Source organism: Castor canadensis, chromosome 4, assembly GCF_047511655.1.
Source record: "Castor canadensis chromosome 4, mCasCan1.hap1v2, whole genome shotgun sequence".
Classification (NCBI taxonomy): domain Eukaryota; kingdom Metazoa; phylum Chordata; class Mammalia; order Rodentia; family Castoridae; genus Castor; species Castor canadensis.
The window spans coordinates 158,717,328-158,742,283 of NC_133389.1; the positions used below are offsets into that span (position 1 = coordinate 158,717,328).

Sequence of the window (24,956 nt, forward strand, 5' to 3'; positions counted from 1 at the left end):
AAATCTCATAGATAATAGAAATATTCTGTCTATAATTTGCTGGTCATAGAATACTATTGTCATCGACTCCCAACTATTTATAAGTCTAGCTTTTTCTATTTTAACTGAATCAGATGGTTAAACTCACAAAGAAGTGTCAGCATGGCGATCCTTGACAACAACAAGTGTTTCACAAAGTTATTTGGAATGCGTAATATCTAAGGAGAAAGTAAAGAAAACAGCTTAATACCTGGAAGAAAAATCAAAATATCTGAGCTTCACTTTGAAGCCTTGATGGTCTTTCACAATTACCGCTCCTCATGCCAGAGTTCTTCCAAACAAAACTCATACATCTCTGAATTCAAATGGGTTTCTTTAATAGTTACATAAGAATTTCTTATGGTAAATCAACAGAAATAGATTAATCAACAGAAATAGATTACTCAAGCTTTCTTTTATGAATATATTTGGTGTTCACATTATAGTCTTTTTTCTTATTAAAAGATAATTCAAAAAAATTTTAACCAAGTTGTCTTGAAACAACACATATTCAGAAAAGGAAGTGTAAGAGAGCAATTTCTATCACAGGCTACCAAAAAATACAAAAATAAGATCACAAAGTTGTTGATGTAATCTAATAGAAATCCCAGCATACTCTCACCTCTAACCAAGATAATTATGTTTTTATGAATTATTATGACTCACACTAATCCCATCACAGCCAAGAGTCAGACCCACAGACCAAGTAAGATGTGGGAAGAATAACACTCTGTGAAACAATGCCCATTTTGAGGGAAGGATAAGTACACGTCTCCCACAAGTTAAAGTTACATGACAGAGTGTATACCCTAAGCCTTCACTAGAATAAATGGGTGTTTCCAATAACTCCTTATAATTTTAAGAGGCCCCTGGCCAGGTAGTTGGGCCGTAATATATATGTCTATGTATCACATGAGGAAAACAACACAAGGCTTATTAACAGATCTCTTTCTTTAGTCTACATAGATACATCAGCAATAAGCATCCAGAGCTAAAAACATATTTTCCATAGGTCCTCTCAAACATTTTCCCAAACCAAAATCTCCAGTGAAATGCAATAATAGGAATGCATATGATTGAAACCAAGTTGCTTATGACAGTGAACCAAATCTCTTAGGTGCAGATGGATAAAGAGGAGTCATCTTCCCAGGCCAAAGACATCAACAAACATTCAATGATGATCAAGGGACATGGAATACCTAACAAGTATAGAAGAACCCCTACATTTTAAGTCTGGGAAAGACATACAGAGACAGGGAAGACCACCACACTACAAGCTGTAACATGGCACCCTAATAATCAGCAGATCCTTGAGTTTCAGATTAGTTAGCATTAGGGGAAATTCCATGGTCAAAACTTCATCTCAGTATTATCAAATCCAAAATAATTATTAAATCAAGTGGCACCTGTGCGAGAATCTCCAGAGATTCTTTTCCTATCATACCATATGCTAAATAAAATGGGAAAGTCTCAAAGCTTACTAGTTACTAACAACCTAGTTCCTGACTCATTTCATCAGTGAAGTTACCAATGTTGAAAATTTACAAATGAAAGCAGTCATTTCTCAGTATTCATGGAGGATGGGTTGCAAGATCTCCCACAGATACCCAATCAAGGATGACCAAGTTCCTTATATTATATGTCATAGGATTTGCATATAACCTGCAAGCATTCCCTTATATATTTTAAATCATCTCAAGATTACTTATAATACCTAGTACAATGTAAATATTAAGTAATTAGTTGTTAGACCATATCATTTCAGAAATAATGACAAGGAAAAAGTCTGTACAAGTTCATTACAGATGCAACTTTCTTTCAAATATCTTCAATCCAAGGATACAGAATCTGTAGATATTGCTTGTCTATTCAGACTAAAACTTCTTGGGATAAGTGACTTGTGCCACAAAGAAGAATAAAGAAGAGTTTCATTTTCACTTTAATATGCTCTACTAAAGATATAAAGCAAAATGTTCAAAGTTTTAGAAAGTACACTATAAGGTTCCTTCATTGTGTTATTTTCAGATATTTTTGTTATCACAATAAGATAAACCCCTGTTATTTCTAAGGCAAACATGGATAAAGACGGTGTTAATATGTGGAGCAATCCATATAATGGTATAAAAAGGATGTCCTTATTTCGATTGTAAGGGGGAAATGGTATGATCTTCAAATTCTAAAAGATTCTTTCCATATCAATGATCAGAGGATCGTGGAGTTAGTAAGGGTGTAGTCTGTAGTGGTCTACTTGCTAGGATCATTTAGGGAAGAGAATCATCACAGATACAAGATTTAATTTCAGCAAGTCACTTAAAAGCCTTTCTCCTCTCACAGGTGGTGGACGTGTGAAAATAGAGAGTGTAAAGCTGGATTTCAAAGAAAAGGCCCAAGCTAAAGTCGGTTCACTTGACAATGCCCACCACGTGCCTGGAGGTGGTAATGTCAAGGTAAGAAACAAAGTCACAATCCAAGCTTGTCTTTTTTAAAACCAATTCTTCCGAAGTACTCTCAATCAAAATGGGTCCCAGATTGCAGACCTAAACAAACAGAAAGGAGGGATGCAGAGCCAAACAGAAGTCACATTCCTATCAGCTAGAGCTGATAGGAATCATATCCTAGAGGATACAGGGACAGAACTACGGGCTGGTTAAGATTCTCAAGCTAATGAGGACTGATGCTTGTCTTAAACAGATTGACAGCCAAAAGTTGAACTTCAGAGAGCATGCGAAGGCCCGTGTGGACCATGGGGCTGAGATCATTACCCAGTCCCCAGGCAGGTCCAGTGTGGCATCGCCCAGAAGGCTCAGCAATGTCTCCTCTTCTGGAAGCATCAACCTGCTCGAATCTCCTCAGCTTGCCACTTTGGCAGAGGATGTCACTGCTGCACTTGCTAAGCAGGGCTTATGAATAATTCGCATTTAGCATTGAAATTTAATAATATTTAGGCATGAGCTCTTGGCAGGAGTGGGCTCTGAGCAGGTGTTATATTCACTCTTTACAAACCATAAGATAAATAATCTCATCCCCAAACTGTAGTAATTGTTACAATTTTATATAAAAAATGAATAGTATATGCAGAAATTGACCTGATTTATTTGCAACAGGAACACACTGGCTTTACATGAGTACAATTGGACAATTATTTTCGCTCTGCTCTGTTTTGCATGGAGTATTATTATTATTATTTTAAAAATTGCATTTTTACCTTTCATATGCCTGAAGGCTATCCATTACCTTCTGAAAGGCCTTGTTAAAATCCAAGCTGCTCATTTCACTCTTCTGTTTCTGGGTGAAAAATGAAAACTGCCCATTGTAACTTATTATAGGTTAAATTAAAATCAAGAAGTCTGATTGAAGGAAAGGAAGAGCATGTAATAAATAAGTTTTTTTAAAGTGTTATTTTGTATAAATGGGAAGAAAAATGCAACTAAGTTATTACCATTTGGGACCTGGATAATTATATCAGAGTATGTCAATCCAATCAATTATTTAACTAACTAAAAAATAGTTACAAAGCATTCAAACTATGGTTGAGGAAGTGGTATAAAAGTGCTTCTGTTAGGAATGAAGCACTTTCATTAGGATGGACTCATGTCTGATTAGAATGTCAGTTGATTGGCTAGATTTGTGTCCACACTACCAGTTTCACACCCCCTTTCCATCTGTTTGATACAGTATTATAGATATAAATATATATATATTTCTCTGTGGCCATTTGTGATACTTCCTCATATACTTGAATATTACACTTCTTTATTCACAGTATCTGTGTCTCCTGCACCCTTTGGTGTTTCAATTTTAGGTATGTGAAAGTAGATGTTAGCAGGGTTCTTTCCCTATTTAAAAAAAATACATTAAAAAAGACAAAAAGTTTTAGCATGAAGTTGCTTTCTGTAACAACTCAAAGCTGTAACCCTGTTTTAGTGCCAGATACAAGTCTCTCCCGTGATGCTAGAACAAATTATATTTCTTTGCTTTCACCAACATGGAGTTTGTGGGGGTGATCCAGTTATACATGAAAGGGTTTACAGATTGTTGGTTTATGATCATGGATTCACTTCATATGTAATCACAAAATAGTTTGGATTGTATTCCTAAATAAGTCTTAAAAATTATTTTTCTTTCTTTTTTGTTTTTTCATTTGCTAAAGTTGAAATTAAGAGTGGTAATTTAGGACATGTTTTCCCATTCTTCTGAATAGAATCTGTTTATTAAATTCTCTTATAGAAGATAATTGGCTTTTTTACCCAAAGTAAAGATCCCTTGACTAGAAAAGAAAAATACAACATTCAGAGAAGCTTAGCTCAAAAACATTTGAGACACAGATATCTAAATCAGGTTTTTCCAGGACACCAACATTGCACTCTCTAAAAGAACATAGTGTAACTTAGTATTATTTATCAGTAGATAATATGGTTCTGACTTTATATATACATACAGAAATCACAAATCAATTGATTAATTCTGCTTATAAAGTCACTCATCTTATAATTACAGATAAGCAATGAAATAGTCAATGGCCTGCATAAGGCAAAGAGTTATAAACTGGCTGGACACTGACACTTTTATCTGTTCTTTTTCTTGCTCAGGGATGGTAGGCTGGATCTAAAAAGTTAAAGATAAATGGTCTGGTAGGTCTTTGATCTCTGTGATCCAAATAAATTCCTGAATATAAAGCATGAGATGATGAGCATGGACTGGGCAATAAAGTAGTATAGGAGCATCTAGACAAAAAGCCAAGGAATGCAGAGAGACATGGGGCCATTTTGGTTCCCCATTAGATATCACAGCCAATGTGACTGCCACAAAGGAAACCCTAGGAAAGAACTATACTATTCCTTCTCAGCTAAGAGATTTACACAAGAAAATGTTTCTTGAGCATTTATAAATCAGTTGTTTTGGGAAAATCAAAACTTAGAAATTGCTGAGTAGGATTATGGATAAATCTATTTTCTGCTTCGTAAATGCTATCAGATTTGATTTGATCAATCTGGGCAATTTACCCATCATCTTCCATTGAAATACACCAGAAAACAGGGGAAGAAAAAAGAATAATTATGTGAAGATTTATGGTATTCTCTTACGTGTTTTCGTAGTGTTAGATAGTGGTTAAAGTTCTCTAGAAAAATAGAAGTTAACAGCTGGTTAGAACAGATTCAACCTATGGGGGTAAAAAGAAGGTTTTCAACCTTGCTTAATTTTATTATGAAAGTTAAGACTATGTAAACATATTCTACATATTAAAATTCAGTTTCTTACAATCCATGCCCAAAGTAAAAATTATGTGAGGCACTAATTTAATGGATTTGGCATTAAAACAAATGTTTATTTCCAATGACAACAAAACTATAATGAATTCATTTCCTTGTTTTGTATGAGAATGCAATTGTTTATGAAGTTAAAAAAGAAAGAGAGAGACATACAAGCTGAGAATGTCTTCTTATGGGGATATGGGATGAAACTCATCTTGCCTTCACTCCTAAGATAACGACTCAAATTAAGCTTCTTGAACACCACTTTTGTGGGGACACACATACGCTAATCTAGAAATGAAAGCTTCTTAGTTCCATTTCTAGATCTACTAATGCCAGTTTCTCTCTGGCTTTAGCCTTTGAGAACCTGTTTAAGAATACGTAAGTAATCCAGAGTTGTAAAGAGTTAAAGGGCCACCTTCTCCAATGAACTCAGTCTCTCTGGGTCACCTGCAACTGAAAATTGGATACCTTACAACAATGCAGGAAAGATCCGAGTTCATGATGAGTTTCAAAGGCCTTGGTTCATTTAGGAACCAACTCTCTCTGGATTCATCTGCTGAGTTCCAGCAGAATGATGGGCTGAAGTCCCACCCATAAGCAAGCCATCTGTGTGTCATCACTAGGTATGGCCAAAGAAGGCTGAAGTGAGCATTCCATTAAATAGAACATGCTGACCCTAGTTGGCCTTCACGTGCACTCATACAGTAATACAGCAGGAGTGGAATCACCAGCCAGAATGTTAACATTATGTCAGTATTATTAAAGAAATAATCTAATATGGTTGATTATGACATAGCTACAATCTTAGTTTTTCTCCTATTTTTCATGCCACAGGAAGGAAAATAAACTTTTCATGGTACAAGTAGCAAAGATGAAGTAAATTCATGGTTTGGGAAGGCAAATTCCAAGCATTCCTTCAAAGACAGATGTGCAAAAAATAGCACTGATGTTTGTTTTTTTACACCTAGAATTTTTAGCCTGGGTGTGTAGGTTGAGGCCATTATCCCTCTGCAGGAAAAAGATTATTTTCAAATTCAAAAAATGTTAATCATAAAAGTCCACTTCAACTTTAGCAAAAAGAAAAAAAAATCAACAAAAAGTATACTCTGTATGCTGGGATTCCAAGGTTCCAACACACCACTACAAATCTGTGGGGGAGGGGGGGGTTCTTTTCAGATAAATTCTAGAGCCTGTTACCATAGAAAGGCATTTCTTCAATGGCTGGTTGTAGTTAGCTCATGTTTTTCAATCAAATTTGCAAATGTATTTGTTGCTGTATAGTGATTGTTTTGCAAAATAAAATTGCTTGTCACCTATCTGCTAGTTTCAGTTTTTTTATTGTATTTTCATCTCTGGGGGAAAAACGTGTGTGTGTGTGTGTGTGTGTTATACCTGTTCATGTATGTACATGTACATTACTATTATCTGCTTAAGTCTGCTGTGTCAGACCCTGTAGAAAGTAATTTTATATTATCTCATGCAATTGATGAGGGAATTTTGTTTTGGTTTTTAGTTTTTCAGTGCTTGAGATCCAACACAGAGCCTTGTACTTGTTAGGCACTTGTACATGTACTACTGAGCTACATCCCCAGTAGGAATTTTTTTTTATTGCAACTGTATTATCAGGATGCTATCTGCTGCCAGTGACAAAAAGCATTAAATTGGCTTTAGCATAAAACTGAATTTATTGGCTCAAATAATTAGCTAAATGGGCATATCTGTCAGGTGTGGATTGGATTCAGGCACTCAAAAGACATTGTCAAGAACTTTTCTTTTCCAACTGAGGATCCAGGCACTCAAAAGACATCATCAGAAAACATTTTTTCCAGCTTTTTTTTCTGCTTCCTTGGTGTTGACTTCAGACACCCTTCCATGATAGGTGCCAGAAACTCCACACTTACAAGTGAAAGCCTCAGTCCCAATAATACTAATCAAAATCTAGGGTCTGAAAATCATTGACCTATGAATTATCTGCCCTATTATGTTGATAGGCCAGGTTGTGTCACATAATCAGCTCTATCACAAGTGGTTGAGACTGAAGGAGAGTCGGGGGAGAAGTGATTTCATCTTCTCACATAAGTCCAGTGCCACAATGTTTTTGATTGCATTAGAGAGAGGATTCTAGAACAGACACAAAAGAGATTTAGTAGGAGCAGGTTTATCAATGTGAGGCAAAGTGTGAAAGTACCCTCTTCATACAGCCAAGTGGATAGACTCAAGAAGGAGCAGCTAGCCTGAGAGTCTTAAGAGTTTGAATTTTTATTGGGATTTACAGACATGCGGATGATCATTCCTGGGAAAAGGGAAGTATTTTGTGGGACCTGGGTTATGTGTCATCAACTTCCTCCACATGTCAAGCTACATGAACTAATCATAGAAGGGCAATGCTTCTTCCAAAGTGAAATCAGGCTGGTACTGCCAGGAGAGAGGAATTGATCTGTGCTAGCCATAAAAACAAATATCCACTGGATGCACACACCTTATTTAGTTTCAATCTTTATTTGCCCTATAGTGCCTTACTATTCAAATTGAACTCAAGATTCACTTGACATCTTATTTGAAATGTACATTCTCAGGTCCCACCCTAAACCAACCGATAACATTCCCCTAGAAGACACATTGCACATTAAGATATGAGAAGTACTCAGTTTACCCAGTCCCTGCTAATGTGCTCCACTGCATCCCTCTAACAATGAAAATCATCCATGACTCTGTGACGTGACATCACTATCATCAGTACCTGTCAGTTTAGACACCAAGTTGTAGGAAGTTGTGACTAATAAATACTTTTTGTATCCAAGGCTTTCTAGCCTTCAAATATCCTAACTTGGCTGCAGCTTACTTTTCTTATCAATGGCCTCATCACTTCCCATTATCTGTTCCTTTGCTAATAATGCAGGTTTAGTATAATCTAGCCAAAAGCATTAAAGTTTCTCTTTAATTTTTTTTTTTTTTTTGCAATGATGAGGGGTTAAACCTAGCACCTTGCACATGCTGGGCAAGTGCTCTACCATTGAGCTACATCCCCAGCCCTAGGCTTTTTGAGACAGGGTCTCACTGTGTTGCCCAAGCTAGCTTCAAACTTGCGATCCTTCTGCCTAAGCCTCCCAAGTGCTGGGATTATAGATGTACACCATCACTCTCAGCAATATTTTTTTGGTTAGCAACCATGTTGTCCTTCAAAAAGTCTTTTAAAGATGACAAAGATTAAGACATTTGTTTATCCAGTAGCATAAATCACAATAAAACTCTTGATTGCTTCTTTATGATTTAATGAAGCAAAGACAATTTTACTTGCCTTGAGAAGAGACAGACAACTCAGACGTGATATAGAATGACAGGTTAATATCCCATATAGCTTACAGGGAAAAATACCTTTTCATTTATGAAGTGACACTTTTAGAACAGTGACCCATAATTCAGGGCTAAAATACTGTCAAAAGCACACAATATAACAATCTAAAAATATTTCAAAACATTAAGTCTTTTACCAGTTTTTCTTGAGCATGTTCAAGAAGAATCAGAAACGTATTTCCTGAAAGCCTGTTTTTTGTCCCCCATGTCCCTCAGTCATAAATACAGCTTGGCTGCTCCCAGTTCTGTTCTTTGATTTCCATTAAAATCTTCTGCTCTGGGTCTGAGTCAAGGTAAAAACCTTGTGGCCCTCCAGGGTGGTTTGTGCTTCATTTGGAGTGCATAGTGTTTTCGTACTCAAAAGTTCACACACACACACTGGCTGGAGCTGGTTTATGTTTGGCCACTATGCCCAGGTGTGTCTATTAACTTTCTCAGCCCACTTTATTCACTTTCCTAGTGTCATATTCATTACTCTGCATACTTTAAGTTTCGAACTCCTGAACTAGATTCCTTGTCTTTATCACTTGATTTCTTCCTCATTCTATGAACCAAAAGTCCAACAAAAACAACAAAACAAGCCACTAATTCTAGAGTGGCACTGTGTATGTAAGACAAGAGTCCTTGGGGCACTGAGAAGACTAGAATAAACATTACTTAATAGATTTTCCCCTGTCTCAATGACAGAAAAAAAAAAACACTTAAAGTATTATCTTTATTTGACAGTGGCAACTGGTAACATTCATGTCCATGATAAAGACACCTAAGATTCTGCATGCAACTTGTATTTTTAAATCAAGGTAAAAAGGAAAATGCAGTGGATTTGTTTTTGCTGTTTCCACACCCTGTGATAAATAAAGAGCTCATTGTCAAGTAAGAAATGACAGAAATTACTTTAGTCAAGCTTGATTTTATAGAATACTTGCTATTGACTTTAGGAGAAAAAAAACCATAAAGGGGAAATGCTCTTGCCTAGACAAGAGTGTCTTTTAAGCCCAGGGCTGGTCTTCAAGCAACAAACATCTTATTCAGCTGAATAACTTGCCCTGCAAGTCTCCTCTCCTTCTCCAGTACGTGCCTTGGCCATCCATATCTATTTCCCTGGGCTCCACAGTCCTCCAGTTCTAGTGCCTATGAGGTTAATGCCTATTACAGCACAAAGCCTCTGATCCTGCTCCATCTCCCCAAAACTCAGCCTTCCAGTCCTCACCTAGAGGACTGGCCTATGCCTTGTCAGCTATTCTAGGAAACCTAGATGGATGCTGTAGGAGGTCTGCGCTGGAACCCAGAAGTCTGCTGGCCTGCCGATCAACCTGTCACAGCTCTTAATTGCCTACACTTATACCTCCCTTGCCTTCCTGCAGTTTTCCAAGTCAGAGGAAGACTAGAAACCAACAGAAGAGGCAGTGCCTTTGGCCACATCTCCTTTGGCAAAATTCTGATAGGCAAATAGCTGGTGCTCATATAACCATACTTTGACTATAATCACATGTCTCCATCTCCCCCAGAACTTCCCTCATTTGGTTGCATATGGAAACTATGTTGATCATAGGACTTGAATTCACCAAAGTGTGAGAGAGGGGCAACATGCACCAGGGAGGTGTGGCAAGCTCCTGAGGCCAACAACAGCACGGTTATAGCAACAGATGGTCCCCATGGAATGATTTGGGGCCAGTAAATTCCTAAAGTAGAGCCTTTCTATGATCCCTGTTGAAATTCACCCCATTTTAAACCTTGCTCAAGCCCAAAATGGGCATTAGCAATATTAATTTTATCCTTAATAAGCGATTGTACCAAGCATCTTCTTAACTCCTCTTAACTCTAAACAGCACTATAGATGAGGATACTGACAATTTTATAACAGTCAATAATAAAGATCCCAAATAGTTATCATATTAAAATTTCAGTATTCCATAGTCTGCACAAATGTTTATGTTTGCTGTTAGTTCAGCAAATAATGAAGCAAGACTATAAATGATAAATAACATCATTTATGTAAGGAAAAAATTTAAAAATAAATGCCAGTCATCTAATGACAAATGAGAAGTCACTGGAAGAGTTTTATATGGTTTTTTATCCAATCATGACTTATACAAGCATGAGTTCTAACAAGTGACATCTGTGTCAAACAAAGATCAACAATTTTTAAAATTCAACAATATGGAAATTATTAAGAAACTTAGGTGAACTACTTGTATGACAACACACATAATTCATATAGTTTGGAGAGTAATTTTTTCTAATATACTCGTTAACTTATACTAGTTGCTAACTATTTTAACATCATCGTTCCAGCACCATACAGCTTTCTTAGAAGTTATTTTTTTCTTTCTATCTATGACACCAGCAACACATTTCCTGCTTTCATTATAAGCATGGCATGTCACTGAAATTTTAATTTTGAAAAGAAAGATCTACAGTTCACAACATCAAATATGAAAATGCCTGCATATAAATTTTAGATAGTCTTGTTTGATTTTGAATATTAGTAAATGAAAATATGCTGATTTTCATAGCATCAGAAAATTAAGACACAAATAGATATTACAGAGACTTCTCAACGATTTCTGGTTTGAATGTAGGAAAAAGCAGAAAGCACTTATATGGATACCAGAGTACCAATATTTTGTCTTTTCGTGTGTAACCAGTATGTTGAATAGAAGTGACTCAGGAATTGTGACCAAAACACAATTTATTTTTGTCTCACAGACCCTTAAACATTACTCAGTGGAAGAAATCCTCCCTGACTCATATTGAAGACTTAGGCAGACCCATGACTTTTAAATCATTCTCAGATAAAATTCTGCTAGTTATTTAAAGAGTCTTATAAAGAGTCTCAATTCAAATTAAATTTTCCAGCCAATAGAATAATCAAAACTCTGACCATGATGGTATAAGATCCACACTATGGATTTGAACATCTGCATTGGGATTTGGGTATTGAGTACTCTTTTTCCTGACAGATGCTGTTTTTGTGTCTTCCAGGAATGAAACCTGGGGAGTAAAGAGATGTCTTACTTGATTGGAGACTGGGCATTCTGTGACCATGGTGGTTTAAGCAGAGCTTTTCTCCTTTCCAGTGGGCACACCTCCTGTCTCTTTCTGCTGAGGCTTTTCTGCCATCTAGGCAGGCCTGTTGGATACCAAGATACCTCTCTCCAGCTTCCTCTCCCACATAGCCCTCCCCTGGCCTTCATTATCACCTACCTAACAATTCTAGTAGTGGATGCAGATCCTAACTCAGCAGCACCCCTTAGGCTCTCAGCCCTGGTCTGGGTACTAGATTTCTCTATCTTGTAGAAGAAATCCAGTGTCTCAAAACATAAAAGAACAAATTTCAATGCTCAGCCAGTTAGCCCCTTTTAATCTTATTAGCCTAAGTTTAAGAAGTTCGCACCCTCACACATACATACACACACACACATGCACACCCATAAAGAGAAAGTGTGACCCACATACAGCATGACATCCCCATCCAAAGAAATCTCTTATCAATCTCCTCTCGTCAAACTGCATTCTATGTCTGCTTTTGTGTTCTTTACCTGAAAGGACAATCCTTGGCATCATTTCCATTGTGAATCTGCATATGGGAAAGAGCAGTTTTCCCTTTCACTTTTGTGACTGTCAATCCAGGTAGCGTGAAGTAGATTCTCAGGCCAAAAGGCCATTTTTATTCTTTTATTTGTTAAACTTTCAGCTAGAGTAGTGTCATAATGACTGTACCCTTTTGAATAGAAAATGCATAAATGCCATAAACTACTCCACATCTGGTCCAGTGCACTTGACACACTCACAGTCAAAAGATGCTGTTTCCCTGGAGGTATTCATAGTCAAGTTAAGGACCCAATAAATCAAAACCTTGGATAAACAGTGGTATGTGGTGGAAGCTCGAGTTCACACAAAGCCCCACAGAGAAAAGGGACTCCAGGGAGGACAGAGAAGGAAGGGGATTTCTAAAGCAAAGGACTCAGGTCCTTCATGAGTGAAGGACACATTTTGAACATAAATTCACCTGGAGCAGAAATGAGTCAGATGAGATGAAGATAAGGCCAGAAGAGAGAGAGAGAAAGACAGAGAAACAGAGGCAGAAAGAGAAATTTTGGAAACAATGTGGAGAATGGATTAGGAAAAGAGACCAACCATGTGGAAATTGGACAGGGGGAAAAGAAAGGAGTTAAGTGAACCAGGGAGAGGTGACTGGAGCCTGGGCCAGAAGAGTGACAGTGAAGATCTAGAGGAAGGAACAAGTTTAAGACACTATTGAAAAAGAAGTGACAATACTTAAGAAACTATGGGGTATGAGTTGATTAACAGAGAAGGAAAAATAAATAAGGTTTTTTACTTGGGTAACCAATTAGATAATGATACTATTAACTATGCTGAAGCATGCAAGAGGAGAAGATAGGCATGAATAGAAAGCTTAGAATACTGTTAAGTCCCATCTGAATCTAAGAATTAGAATGAAAGGTAAAGATGTATCTGTGATATCAGCCCAGATTCTGTATGATCCCAAGCCCAAAAGACTAAGCATGAGTAAGTGGGGTAGTCTGTCCCAATCATTTCTAACCATATTGATTAATAATGAGCGCTGCTAAAACCAAGCTTTTAAAATAGGAAAAGGCTTATTTACTGGATGAAATACACAAAGTTGTAAACAACAGCTACACCTTATATCTCTCACAATTCATCCCAGGGTTTTATTTTCTCCAAATTCAGGCACTGTCCCTCAGGATTAATCCAGCTGATAATGAATGTGATGTTGGTGATCACTCAAGGTCCATGACTTGCCTATTCTGGGTGCCAGAGATGTTGCTGTCTTTAAAGAAAGTTAGAAGTGAATTTTAACATATTAAGTCAGTTGGTTGCAAGTGGTGATAGTCCTTCTTCACATTGGTCCAGTTATTTTATATTAACTCCTCCTATGTCATATCAGCTCTGCCTCTTTATTAGACTATTGCCCCGGGATTGTTACATTTGACATTGGTAGGGCTTATTTCTAATTGCTTTCTTTGTTCTTGATATTCCTTCATTAGACACAAGGTTTCTTTGTTACATTTATCTTGTTTAGGGATAAAACATCTGATCATTTAGAAATAATATTCTTAAACCAGAAATGTCCAGAACAAAGTTACTAATTACTATGGTATCATACCACAGTAACATTTGTTCTCATTTCTTTGTTTAATAAGACTTATACTCTCAAACAGAACTTTTAAATTTTCTAACATTTAAATGATAACAGTTCTAAGGAATGGATGGGCTCATACAAGCTTAACTAAAAAAAAAAAAAATCCAAAATGAAGCGTAGTATAATTCCTATATTTAAAGGCTATGCAGAGAAGAAAAGGAAGTGATCAAAATAACTGAGCCCCAGCTATGAGTGGAACAATACTAGGATAAAATGTCACAGAAGCCACAGTAGTAGAAGTTGCATAGTGATATCTGCAGTCTACCCAATTGAGAAATGAGAAGCTGTTAAGTTTTGGAATAGACCATGCAGTGACTGCAAAGCAATGATGGATAGAACAAGGCCAGTTGGGCTGTATGTCTTCATTTCACTTATATAGAACCTGGAGGAATTACGTAGCTGAGTCATTTGCAACAAAATATTTTCTACAACTCTGAAAGTGTAATTTGAAATGCATTTCCCTGCTCATAGCTTGGAGAACTTTGCATGTAAATATCTCTCTTGAAATGCCTTTCATCCAGGGCACCCATGTTTGTCAACATTGTCAGTGTTAAAAAGGCATCTCGCTCTGCTTTGGCATCTCAAGATAGCCTTCCAACTGCTGTTAAAAAAAAAAAAAACTAGCTTCTATTTGCACTGTTCAAAAGCATTTGATATCCTGGCACAACTTCTATCTTTAACACTAGCTTCAAGACTAATATAAATAGGTTTATTTGCTTGTACAATAGCAAGCACAAATAAAAATTTCAAAAGGGTGGACAGGACATGGTAAGTACATGAAGCAACTCGAGTTCAATGGAATGGCAGATGTTAAAAGAAAGTAAGATTTGTTTCATTTTTAATTCATTTGCTGATCTTATCTTAGAATAAGTCCTTAAGCTAACCCTTCCAGCCAGGAAAACAATAATAATTCTTGCTTATGTTCTGGTGCTTTAGCCAATCAGATTTGCAGAGTGATTTGTGATCCTCAAATGAAAATTACTGAGTTTTCTTATTTACACTTTACAAGAGTAGTGGATGATGAGTTGATGGATTTCAAATGCTGTGCCTCAGAGCCAGTCTGGAAAGGCACAGTAGATTAATTTTGGTTATGTAATTTATGTGATTTCTTCTCTAGATAGATTTGAATGCATTATACAGTCATGCAATGGTTTGTATATAATTGCCTTTAAATTATTTTCTATTTTGATCTGGCTCCTATTTTCACATATACATGCATGTGAGCATATCCTAAATATTCTACATTTTATGACATGCCCATGCTAAAATTAAGTTAGTTTTCAATTTCTTGGTAAGTGAGAAGTATATGACAGCTTCAACCTGAAAAGAGAGAGGGCTGAGTTTGCAGGCTAGTTCTAAGCATTTACAAAGAACTTGCCATTTGTGCCAGTTCCATCATTCCTGGTGCCAGGGTAGAAATCGTGCTTGGTTAGAGAAGCACATACACAGCAACACAGTCTATACAAACTGGGAAAAATCCAACAGAAGGTGGAAAATTTACCTGTGTTTTAGAAAGAAAATTTTCATTAATGTAAAAACAAAAATCATGTCAAGTAAAATTGGCAGCTTCCACTCTTTAAAACAGGTGCTAACTATAGAAGAACAGGCAGAATACTTCTTCCTGAGCCTCAATTCCACATCCAATGTCATTTCCTTTCTATTCTAAAATTTCTCACCAATCTTCTCTAGAAAGCCATCAAAGCTTAATGCAATCAATTCTATACATTTTAGAGAAAGAACTTAGCTGTGACATAAGTGAAAGAAGTAAACATTGAAAGAAATCTGACTTTAAAAAAATAAAAGCATATGCTAGAAAAATAGATTAAAATCGCCAACTATGGTGTAGCACAAATTACAGAATAAGATGAAACATCTCTGTGGTTTCAAAGATGCTTCAGTCTCAGGGTGCTCTTATTCCTTATATAAGGCTCTTAGTAAAATCAGGTTTTTTTGTGTTTGAACCAATGGCAAGGACTATGCTCAGTTATTTCTAGTACTCTAGCCATGAAACCTAAAAGGAATCTGTAATGACCATTTCTTCCTTGGTGCTATTTTCTAACTCACCAAGCTATGATCCTAACACTATCAGAAAGGAAATTATTCAAATTCTTCTTTTGAAGAATTGTATTTTTTCTTGTCAGATAACACTTTCTTCATCAAATAGATATCATTCTTAGTGTGATCTTTGTCCACCTGTAGATGGAAAGATGCTTGTCTGTAATGGGAGGACTATATAAATTTTAAAGAAGAGCTCAGGAGAATGATTTGGTATGACAAGTCAATCTTTTCTTTTAGTATCATTTCCTTGAAAATAAAACAAAGAGAAGAATGACCTCTTATTTAATTAGTTCATATTAGGACTCAATCTTAAGAAACATAATTAAGCTACATTGTCACTTGCTTAGTGTTTTCAGCAATCTATATGCAGACATATAAATTATGATCCTCATTGCTTATTATGTATTTAAAGGAATCTAACTTTATTGCTTTTCATTATTGCTTTACATGCTTTGATACATTGCCTCTTTTAATCTTCATAATATCTCTGTGTAGTAAATATATTATATCCATTTCATGTTAAGAAAACAAAGACTGATAAGGCTAAATAATTTGTTCATGGCCACACAGATGATAATTGGCTGAGCAGTGAATTACATGGATCTCTCTGAAAAACTCATCTAAACAATACTGTGTCCCAGGAAGGGTATTCTACAATAAGAGCATACACTAGTATTTTCTGTAAAATTTTTTTAACACTAAAGCATTCAACCCAATCTTAAAAGAAGGGGTTTTGTTGCTTATTAGTTATATAACTTTGGGTTATATACTTTTGGGTTATTTACTAAATTTTCTGTGCCTCAGTTTCTATACCTGTAAGATGGAGATGCTAAAAACTTAAAATTAAGATGGCACATTAAAAACTTTAAATTAAAAATGAATGAACAGCACTGGATTGATGGGAATTTAGAGAGAAAATGTGAAGAATTGTCTGATAGAGTATCTGAAACTTAGTAAGTGCTATATTTTCTGCTGTTCCACTTTTTGTATTTAAAAATATTTAATGAAACACCACAACATATAATTTTATAAGAAAATACTATACATATTCTCCTGTGCCATGCTGTTACCTTAAGCCCATATTATGAATTTCTTTCAATTCAATAACTATAGGCTTACATTTTCCTTTTATGACTTTATTATATTCTATTTTATGAACATACTACAAGTTAACTAATTGTGTTTGAACACTTGGTCTATTTTCACTGTTATAAATGGTTCTGCTTTCCCACATCTCTGTAGATTTTATTTCCTTAATAAAATTTCCTAGAAATGAAATTGTTTAGTCAAAGAGTATCCAGATTTATCAGGACTTTTTATATATGTAACCACATTGCTTCTAGAAACTGTGTGCTACATTTTATTTGCACAATAAAAGGATATTTCCCCACTTTGAATTTTTCTTTGTCAACTTTTATACATACATTTAGATCTTTTGATTTAAGTGAACTTGATAACAATTGATGAAGCTATTTTTAATTAAAACAAAACCATTTAAAACTAACTGGTATGTAAAATTGCTCTGCAAAGAACCAAATAATATATATTTTAGAGTTTGCTCTGTTTACTTATTTCTGCTGTTGTAACATAAAGACAGCAATTAACAACACAAAAATAAATGAATGTGTCTATGTTCCAATAACAACTTATTCATAGACATTGAAATCCAAATTTCACATAATTTTTATGTCTCAAAATTTTATTTTTCTTTTGATTTTTTTCATTTTAAATTACAAAAATAATTATTAGTGCACAGAAGAAAAGCAACTGATTTGCCCCATGCTACAGTGTGCTGTTCCCTGATTTGGGTAGCTGTGATGAGATTTCATGTGATCCATGCTTCCTGATTTTTATCTCACAAAGGCAAAGGAAGAGACATCATAAATGGAGAGATCAGCCATCCAGGAGATTGGTGCCCTTTAGTTTAAATAAAGAACTACACACACCCTTCCACAACCCAAAATGACTTCAACTCCTGCACTCCTAATATAACACCAGAGTAGATTTTTTAAACATTAATCTCTTTGACCTTTGGCTTTTCCTTTTCTACAATAAAGCCAGTGCTCATAGAAATAGTGAACTAATGGCCAATATCTTTCAGTGTTCTGGAAAACTCACACATGAAGGTTGAAATGATATACTGAATACACATGTGGAAATGAATAGCCAAGCAAATGCCTAGTCATAAATATTATTGCATCTCCTTCCTTACAACTAACCTGACACTCTGGTACCTTGAAGTAATTATTCCTTTGCATTTTTCTAGTGCCTTCAGAATGATTAAACATTTTCAACACTTTATTTACTTAGTCCTTAAAATAATACTGTGAGATATATATTCTTGCCACATTTGATAAAAAAATTAGGCTGGAGTAAATTTCCAAGATTATACAAAATAAGGCTTGTTAACAAAAGAGCCATAAGTGGAACACAAGTCTGATACCCACAAATCCAGGGTTCTTTTATTTACATCCAGATAGAGCCTCTCAAAATTGAAAAGACTAGACAGCTGCCTTTTCTTCTGTCCTCTATCCTGGAGCAGTCACTCACTGCAGGACTCACAGACATTCAAAATGAGTCTGCCCCCTCCAAACCCCTGCTGCCATGAAAAATCATTGTTCAGAGCATGAGTTTTTCTCCTCTCAACTGTATCTCAGCTAATCAAACCACTGAGGACACTGCAAGTGAAAGGAAATAATTCTCAGGCTCTGCAATTGCAAGGCCAAGTGACATACAGGAGCAAGTGCACAGAGTCCAATCAACTCACAGAAGGGCAAGTTCCAGTCACAACTCTGCTGGAGTCTTTGTTGCCCCCTTGTCTCACCTACAGTTCCAAATTAGTGGGGTGAGAGTACAACTTCCACGTCTGGGAAGTTTACCTCCTTACAGTATAATCTTCACTTAAGCAATCCTGAATAGGTTTCTCTTCCAATCAAATAAGCTCCAAATAAAACAAGCTGATTGATCCAGTGAGTATTATTTCCTTTGTAGAACATATAAAGACACATACAGGTCCATAGGATTTGGAAAAAGAATATAACAATAATTAAATATGTTCACACAAATATATTGTGAGAATATTAAAAAGAATACAGAACTTAAAGTTTCAGACATCAAAAGCTACATGTCCATAAATATTGAGCACATGTTATAAGATTAAGGTGGGCAAAATGGATTTTGAATTCCTTCTCATAGGATTTGTAGAATATTGACTATTACAAAGCATGAAATTTATTTTGGGGTAGTACTTTTCCATGACCAAATGTCTGTCAAAGGCCCAAATGTAGAAATAAGTAAATTGTGTGTCTTTTGGGGACATTTTTTCTGCTTACCTGTTGATAAAATTCTACTTCCTTGGCTTATCTTTTTTCTTATATAACAGTTACAATTATTTATTTCAGTCTTTCATGTAGCCACCTTTTCTATACTGAAATAATAAAAGGTTATTTTTATTTTGTTCCTTTATTACATTCACCTTTTACCTTTGGTCTGGGCTACTTATCATTTTTTTTCTGCTGTGCAGTTAGTTTTTATTCAATTGATTTGGGGTGCAATGATTCTTCATCTTAATTGTAGAAATGAATCACCTTCAGAGCTTATGAAAATATTCAGAAGCTTGCCCTTCCCACCAAAGATTCTAATTGATCAGGGATGATACTTGGATATTAATATTTTTAATGTTCATATGCTAAGAGCTGAATCACCAGAATTGAGAACCATCATTTTAAAAAAATCTACCTAGTCTTTTCTAGAAGCCCAGTTAATCAGCAGCAGGATCAATGAATGTGGTTCATTTCTTAATCAGATAAAGGGATATTGATCCAGAAGTACAACACTGTTGATCAAGAAATGGGAGGTGAGTCTTAATATATCCATAACTCAGAGGTGCAGTGGGAAATGGGCATTTGGGAAGGCTTACATGGTCTTGATTAGATCAATAAGTATGATTATGCTAAATGTAAAGACAAATTAAAATATTCTAAAACTGTCATTTATTTGTGTTCGTAGTGCTTCTCAATCACAGTTCACCTCATTGTTGTCACTCTCATCACTCTTTCTATTTTAACGCCAGGCACCCTCAGATATTTCTTTGCTTCTCTCAATAGTTATAGTGTGACTTTGAAAAGAGAAGATCACGATCTATCAGAACTTAATGGTTTGTGAGCACAGTTGTAAATGCATCTGCAAATTAAATTCTTCTCCTTTGGGGAAGAAAAGCTACCCATGTTCACACTGTTGATTTCTCTGGAAGCAGACTCCCAGATGAAGTTTGGAAATAAGAATCATTTCCACTGTGGAAATATGTCAGGTTCTGGGGCATGTGTCACTGCCCCATGTCTGAGTCATGGACAGAAGCTGCCATCTTGGTAAAGGACACATGCAGTAGACAGGAGGAGAAAGGAGATGAGACAGTGGGGCAAGTGCTACAGCAAAATTGTTTCACCCTGATGATTTCATAAGGGAATTTCAACATCTCTGACTTCTCTAATTAAAGTATTTCTGAAATTGTAGCCAGCTCCACACAAAAAAACCTTTCTTGCATAGAAAATAACAATAGAATCCTTACATGTACATACTGCATTTCCACATTTAAAATCTAAACATAGTTTCCAAAATAAACAATTTTATATTTTATAAATTAGATCCTGGAAAGAAGTGATTTAGACTCTAGGATATCATGAGTCTCATTCTCTTAGCAAATGATGGAATAAAAGATTTTTTTAAATATTTTTTTCTATATTATAGGAAAAATTAAAATTTAGTTTTCTATGGAACTGTTCAACATTTCCACATTAATAACATAAGCTGCCTTTACTACAATATAATATGAAGTATAAACTTATACATCTTCATCATCAAAATATGGCAAAGAGTATGCCTAATGATGAAGACTGAAGATCAGAAATGTTTCAAGCTACACCAACATTAAATGATCGTTGAGTGATTTAACAAATACAGCTTTTAGTACTGTGAACCTTTCATACAATTGAAACATGTAATTGTTTATAGAAAACAAAATAACTAAAATAGGCTTTAAGAGATTAGGTCTAAGTGAAGAATAAAATGCATATTTCTTTTGTCTTCTTAAATCTCTATAGAAGAAAAAGAATCTTGAATCAGACTTGTAAGATAATTGATAGAAAGCAAAGGACTGGTGGGAATTCCTCTGGCAAAACCATTAAAATTAAAGTTAATGCGGAGATCTGACTTACTCCCAGACTGACCGTTTATGTTTAATGATTTCAAACAAGTGATTTCTAAATGATACTGGGAGCTCACATCCATCTCTGTGTTCTGCAGACACATAACCCTGTCCTTCAGTGATGTGACTAAGAAACCTTAACTAGATGTCAACTAGAAAGAAAACTAAATGTAAGCAGTATGGCCATCTTCTCCACATAATTTCAAGATTTATATAACAGGGAATCCGAAAATTACCTGCACTAGTGTTTGTCTATCATCCTGAGTTGAATTACTCTGTGAAAGAGCCTGATGGATTACAACATTAAGTCAAACTGAAAAGACTAAGCTTTAAAAGAGTTTGAAAGGCCAAAAGGCTATGTCATCTTGTCAAAAGAATAATACTAGTGATTTAATAGAACAGGCACTGTTGCAAGTGCTTTAGCAACTTCATAGTTACTTCAAAGCCTGTCTTAAAATTCTTTGATATTTTCCATGAGGAAAAGTATCAAATATACAGTCTATATTGCTTCCTCTTGACTCTGGATTCCCCTTAGTGACTTGCTTAAAACAAATAGGCTGCAGTAGAAATATTGATATATGACTTTTGAGGCTGGGTTAGAAAGACTATGCAGCTTCTACTGGGAGCCTTGGGATGCTTTTTTCTGAGTAAAGTGAGCTGTAAAAAGTCCAACTATTCTGAGACTGACAGTCAGGAAAAACACATGCATATATTCATTCCAGTGGATAGTCCAAGCTGGGCTCCCAGCTGTCAGCCAGCATGAACCATTAGCCATGTGAGTGAGCTGTCTTGGGCATATAGCCCACTTGAGTCTTTAAACAAAGGCAGTGTCAACCACATCTTACTGACCAGCATGAGAGACTCTAAATGAGAACTGCCATGATAAAACCTCACAAATGCCGAAGTCATAGATAATAAGCACAGTAAAATGGTTGTTTTACACTATTAAGATTTGGGCTGTTATTCAACAGAAAAAATATTGACTAATTTAATTCTCACAACCTTACAAAATAGCTATCTTTTTTTCTCATTTTTCAGATGACATAATTAACTCCTAGAGGTGTTTTCAGAGCTGTTTTCAGAGGGTGGCAATCCCAACATTACATGACTTGTGAGAAGCAGTTCTGGGATTTTGGACCAAAGCAATCAGACTCCAGGGTCATTGCTCTTAAGTATCTTGAAATGAGTGTTTTTATCTCTGTGCTTCTGAATGCACCGTTTCAGATTCTCTTAACCCTACCTTCCTCTGGAGCTAGTGACCACTTGTTTCAGCTCCAACCACCTCTGCAAAAATCAATACTGTGTAGACTCTTGTCAGTCTCTTCCTGCCTAATGCCCCCGCCACAACTTCAAGAAGTGATCTAGAAAAATCTCCCCTGATGCTGAATCATGAGATGCTATCAAGTCCTCTCAGCCTACACATATGTGTTCAAGGAATATGAAGAAACTATCACACCATAAGACAAACAAAACCTCCAAAACTCTTCTCCTTTCCTTCTAGGCACTCTTTTAAGAAGCAAGTCTTCTGAGGACCAGGTTTTCAGGACAGTCTTTACATCAAGCCATGATTTGCTTTACCAAGGATGGTGCATTGCTGTATTGAGTAGTACTTGGTGGTAAACCATCCTACCAGCTGTGCCTCCTTCCCCACTTCCTTGATTTTTGTTTTACTTCTACCCTCTGAGATTGAACTCCCTAATAAGAAGTAACACCAAGCCATTCTTTCAAGCTCTGCTTTTGAGAAGCTGAGACAAAGACAGTATCCAGACATGTTTTTATTAAATTATTATGCATACATGTATAAAATATAATACTGTTTTACATATGTTAAACTTTTAAAATAAATAGTATTATACCATAAAGTCATTCTGCAAGTTATGTTCACTCAACACTATGTTGTGAACTGTATTGGTACACGGAGCTCTAATTTGGGTGTGTTAAATGCTAAATATTATTTCACTGTATGAACAGTCATAGATAAAGAGTAACTTTATTAGAAGGAGTCTTCCTACTCAGAAACATGGTAATTTTGCACGTTTTAATACCTTTAGACAATTTATTATATTTTTCCATGAAATGTTAAATATTTTTGTTAGATTTATTCATTGATACCTTATAGATTATCTTGATATTCTCTATGTTGAGCATAGCAAAACATTAAAACAAATAAATATGATCTATATGGGAAATGATAACTCTGTAATGTAAAAAGACAGCAGAATGTCATAGAATATTTCTGGTAAACAGTCGTATATGGAGGAAAGAAGACAGCAATGTCCTCTAGGGGCCAGTGCATCTAAAGCAAAGTGGAACATTAAGAGCTGTATGGTATGAAGTCACATCATGAAGAGCTTCTACCAACTATCGTAAGGAGCTGACATGAATATGGACCATGACCTTTTAACCCTTGCTCTGGCCACTGGGAGTGCCCTCTTTAGAAAATCAGACACTTCAACTAAGTATGCAAGACCCACGGGGTGTATCCATTCCACAGGGGATAGAAGTGAACTTTCCCCTTAAACTCCAGAACTACAGAATCTATGTAATCATCATACATTCTGACTGGTAGACACATTACACAGCAATCATGCTTCACCTTAACTTCTAATGGGTTCCCATTGAGTAATGGTGGGCTCTTTCCCAAATCTGTTTTCATTAATTACCATGAGTGCTTCTATTGTTATCAGCTCTTGTATCCTTAAACAACATACCTGATTCTGCTTACTGCAGCAATTTTTTCCAAAACCCAGCCAGAGTTCCTCTTTGCTCAACCTGTCTGCCAACAATGTTTATTTTTCTACACACCTGGCAACTTGGCATTTGGCCACTATAAAAATGCACCCTTCCATTAGAAAGAGAGGGTAACCTTCAGAGCTGGCATACACTTAACTGTTACTGAATCTTGCGATTTTTCTCTCACATGTTTCCCAAGGTCTAGTAACCCCTTATCTCACTGGTTATCATCTTGGTGAAAGCTCTCTATCCAATCCAATGCTTTGAACAATGAGGTGGTAATAACATACAGAGGTTAAGATGGAGCTGGTTCATTGACTATGGTGGTATAATTGACTAGGTGAATTGGTTCTTGATTTTCTTCCAACACTGTTCAGTTAAATTGAAAAAGAAATATGTGAAAGAATACCTTCTTTCATAGATAAAGCATTTAGAGAGGAAATTTTTCTTTCCAAAAATAAAAAGGAGGGTGTAAAGGGGATTTCAGTGGGTTTATGAGAAATAATGGTAATATTTATTCTCCACTAAAATGTTCCTTTAAAAACTGATCTTGACAGTGCTAGTTATACATTTTTTCCATCCTCATATGACTCATTGCCTCAAGGACATTCAGGAATGGAAGGGGACATTAGCTCTTCTCCACTTCTACCAACAACAGCTTTGTCCTTGAGCAGCTCCCATTTACATGACTCATAGCACTCCTTCCAAACTCTCAGAGCTACACAATACTCAGTACTAAAATAGAAAGTTGAAGCAGAATGTTGAAGGCTTCACAATTTACTTCATCAGTTAGTATGTAACCTCAGGTGAGTTATGTGACCTGTGTCAGTTTTCTTTTCTTTAAATGTTGATTTTTCTCTCAATTAGTTATGCACTTAAAATAGACCTGAACACATAATAAATACTCAGTGTACATTATCTACTATATATATTTTTCTGACAGATGCTCTACTCCTCCATGAAACTTCATTCTTAGAAAACAACCCTACCAATTACTTCACAATTTATGTAGACCATCAAGCCTGAATGCTCTTATAGTCTTATCTTTCCTCTTTCCTGCTAACTTGGCCTCTACCATGCTTTTATTCTTTATTTTATTTTATTCTTTAATTCTGGTCTAAAAATATGTCATCTTATTTCTTTTAAT

At 35.8% G+C, this 24,956-nt stretch overlaps 1 protein-coding gene across 16 annotated transcripts in view; it reads left to right on the forward strand.

Annotated features, from left to right (window-relative positions):
- The window catches only part of Map2 (microtubule associated protein 2), a 260,585-nt gene extending 253,996 nt beyond the window's left edge, over positions 1-6,589 (forward strand). For all 16 annotated transcript variants that reach the window (XM_074071602.1, XM_074071605.1, XM_074071604.1 and 13 more), the window contains 2 exons: positions 2,353-2,465; positions 2,710-6,589. In XM_074071602.1, the coding sequence (XP_073927703.1) occupies positions 2,353-2,465; positions 2,710-2,925 (329 nt within the window). In that variant the 3' untranslated portion in view covers positions 2,926-6,589. The remainder of the gene's footprint in view (positions 1-2,352; positions 2,466-2,709) is intronic.
- Positions 6,590-24,956: the final 18,367 nt, after the last annotated feature.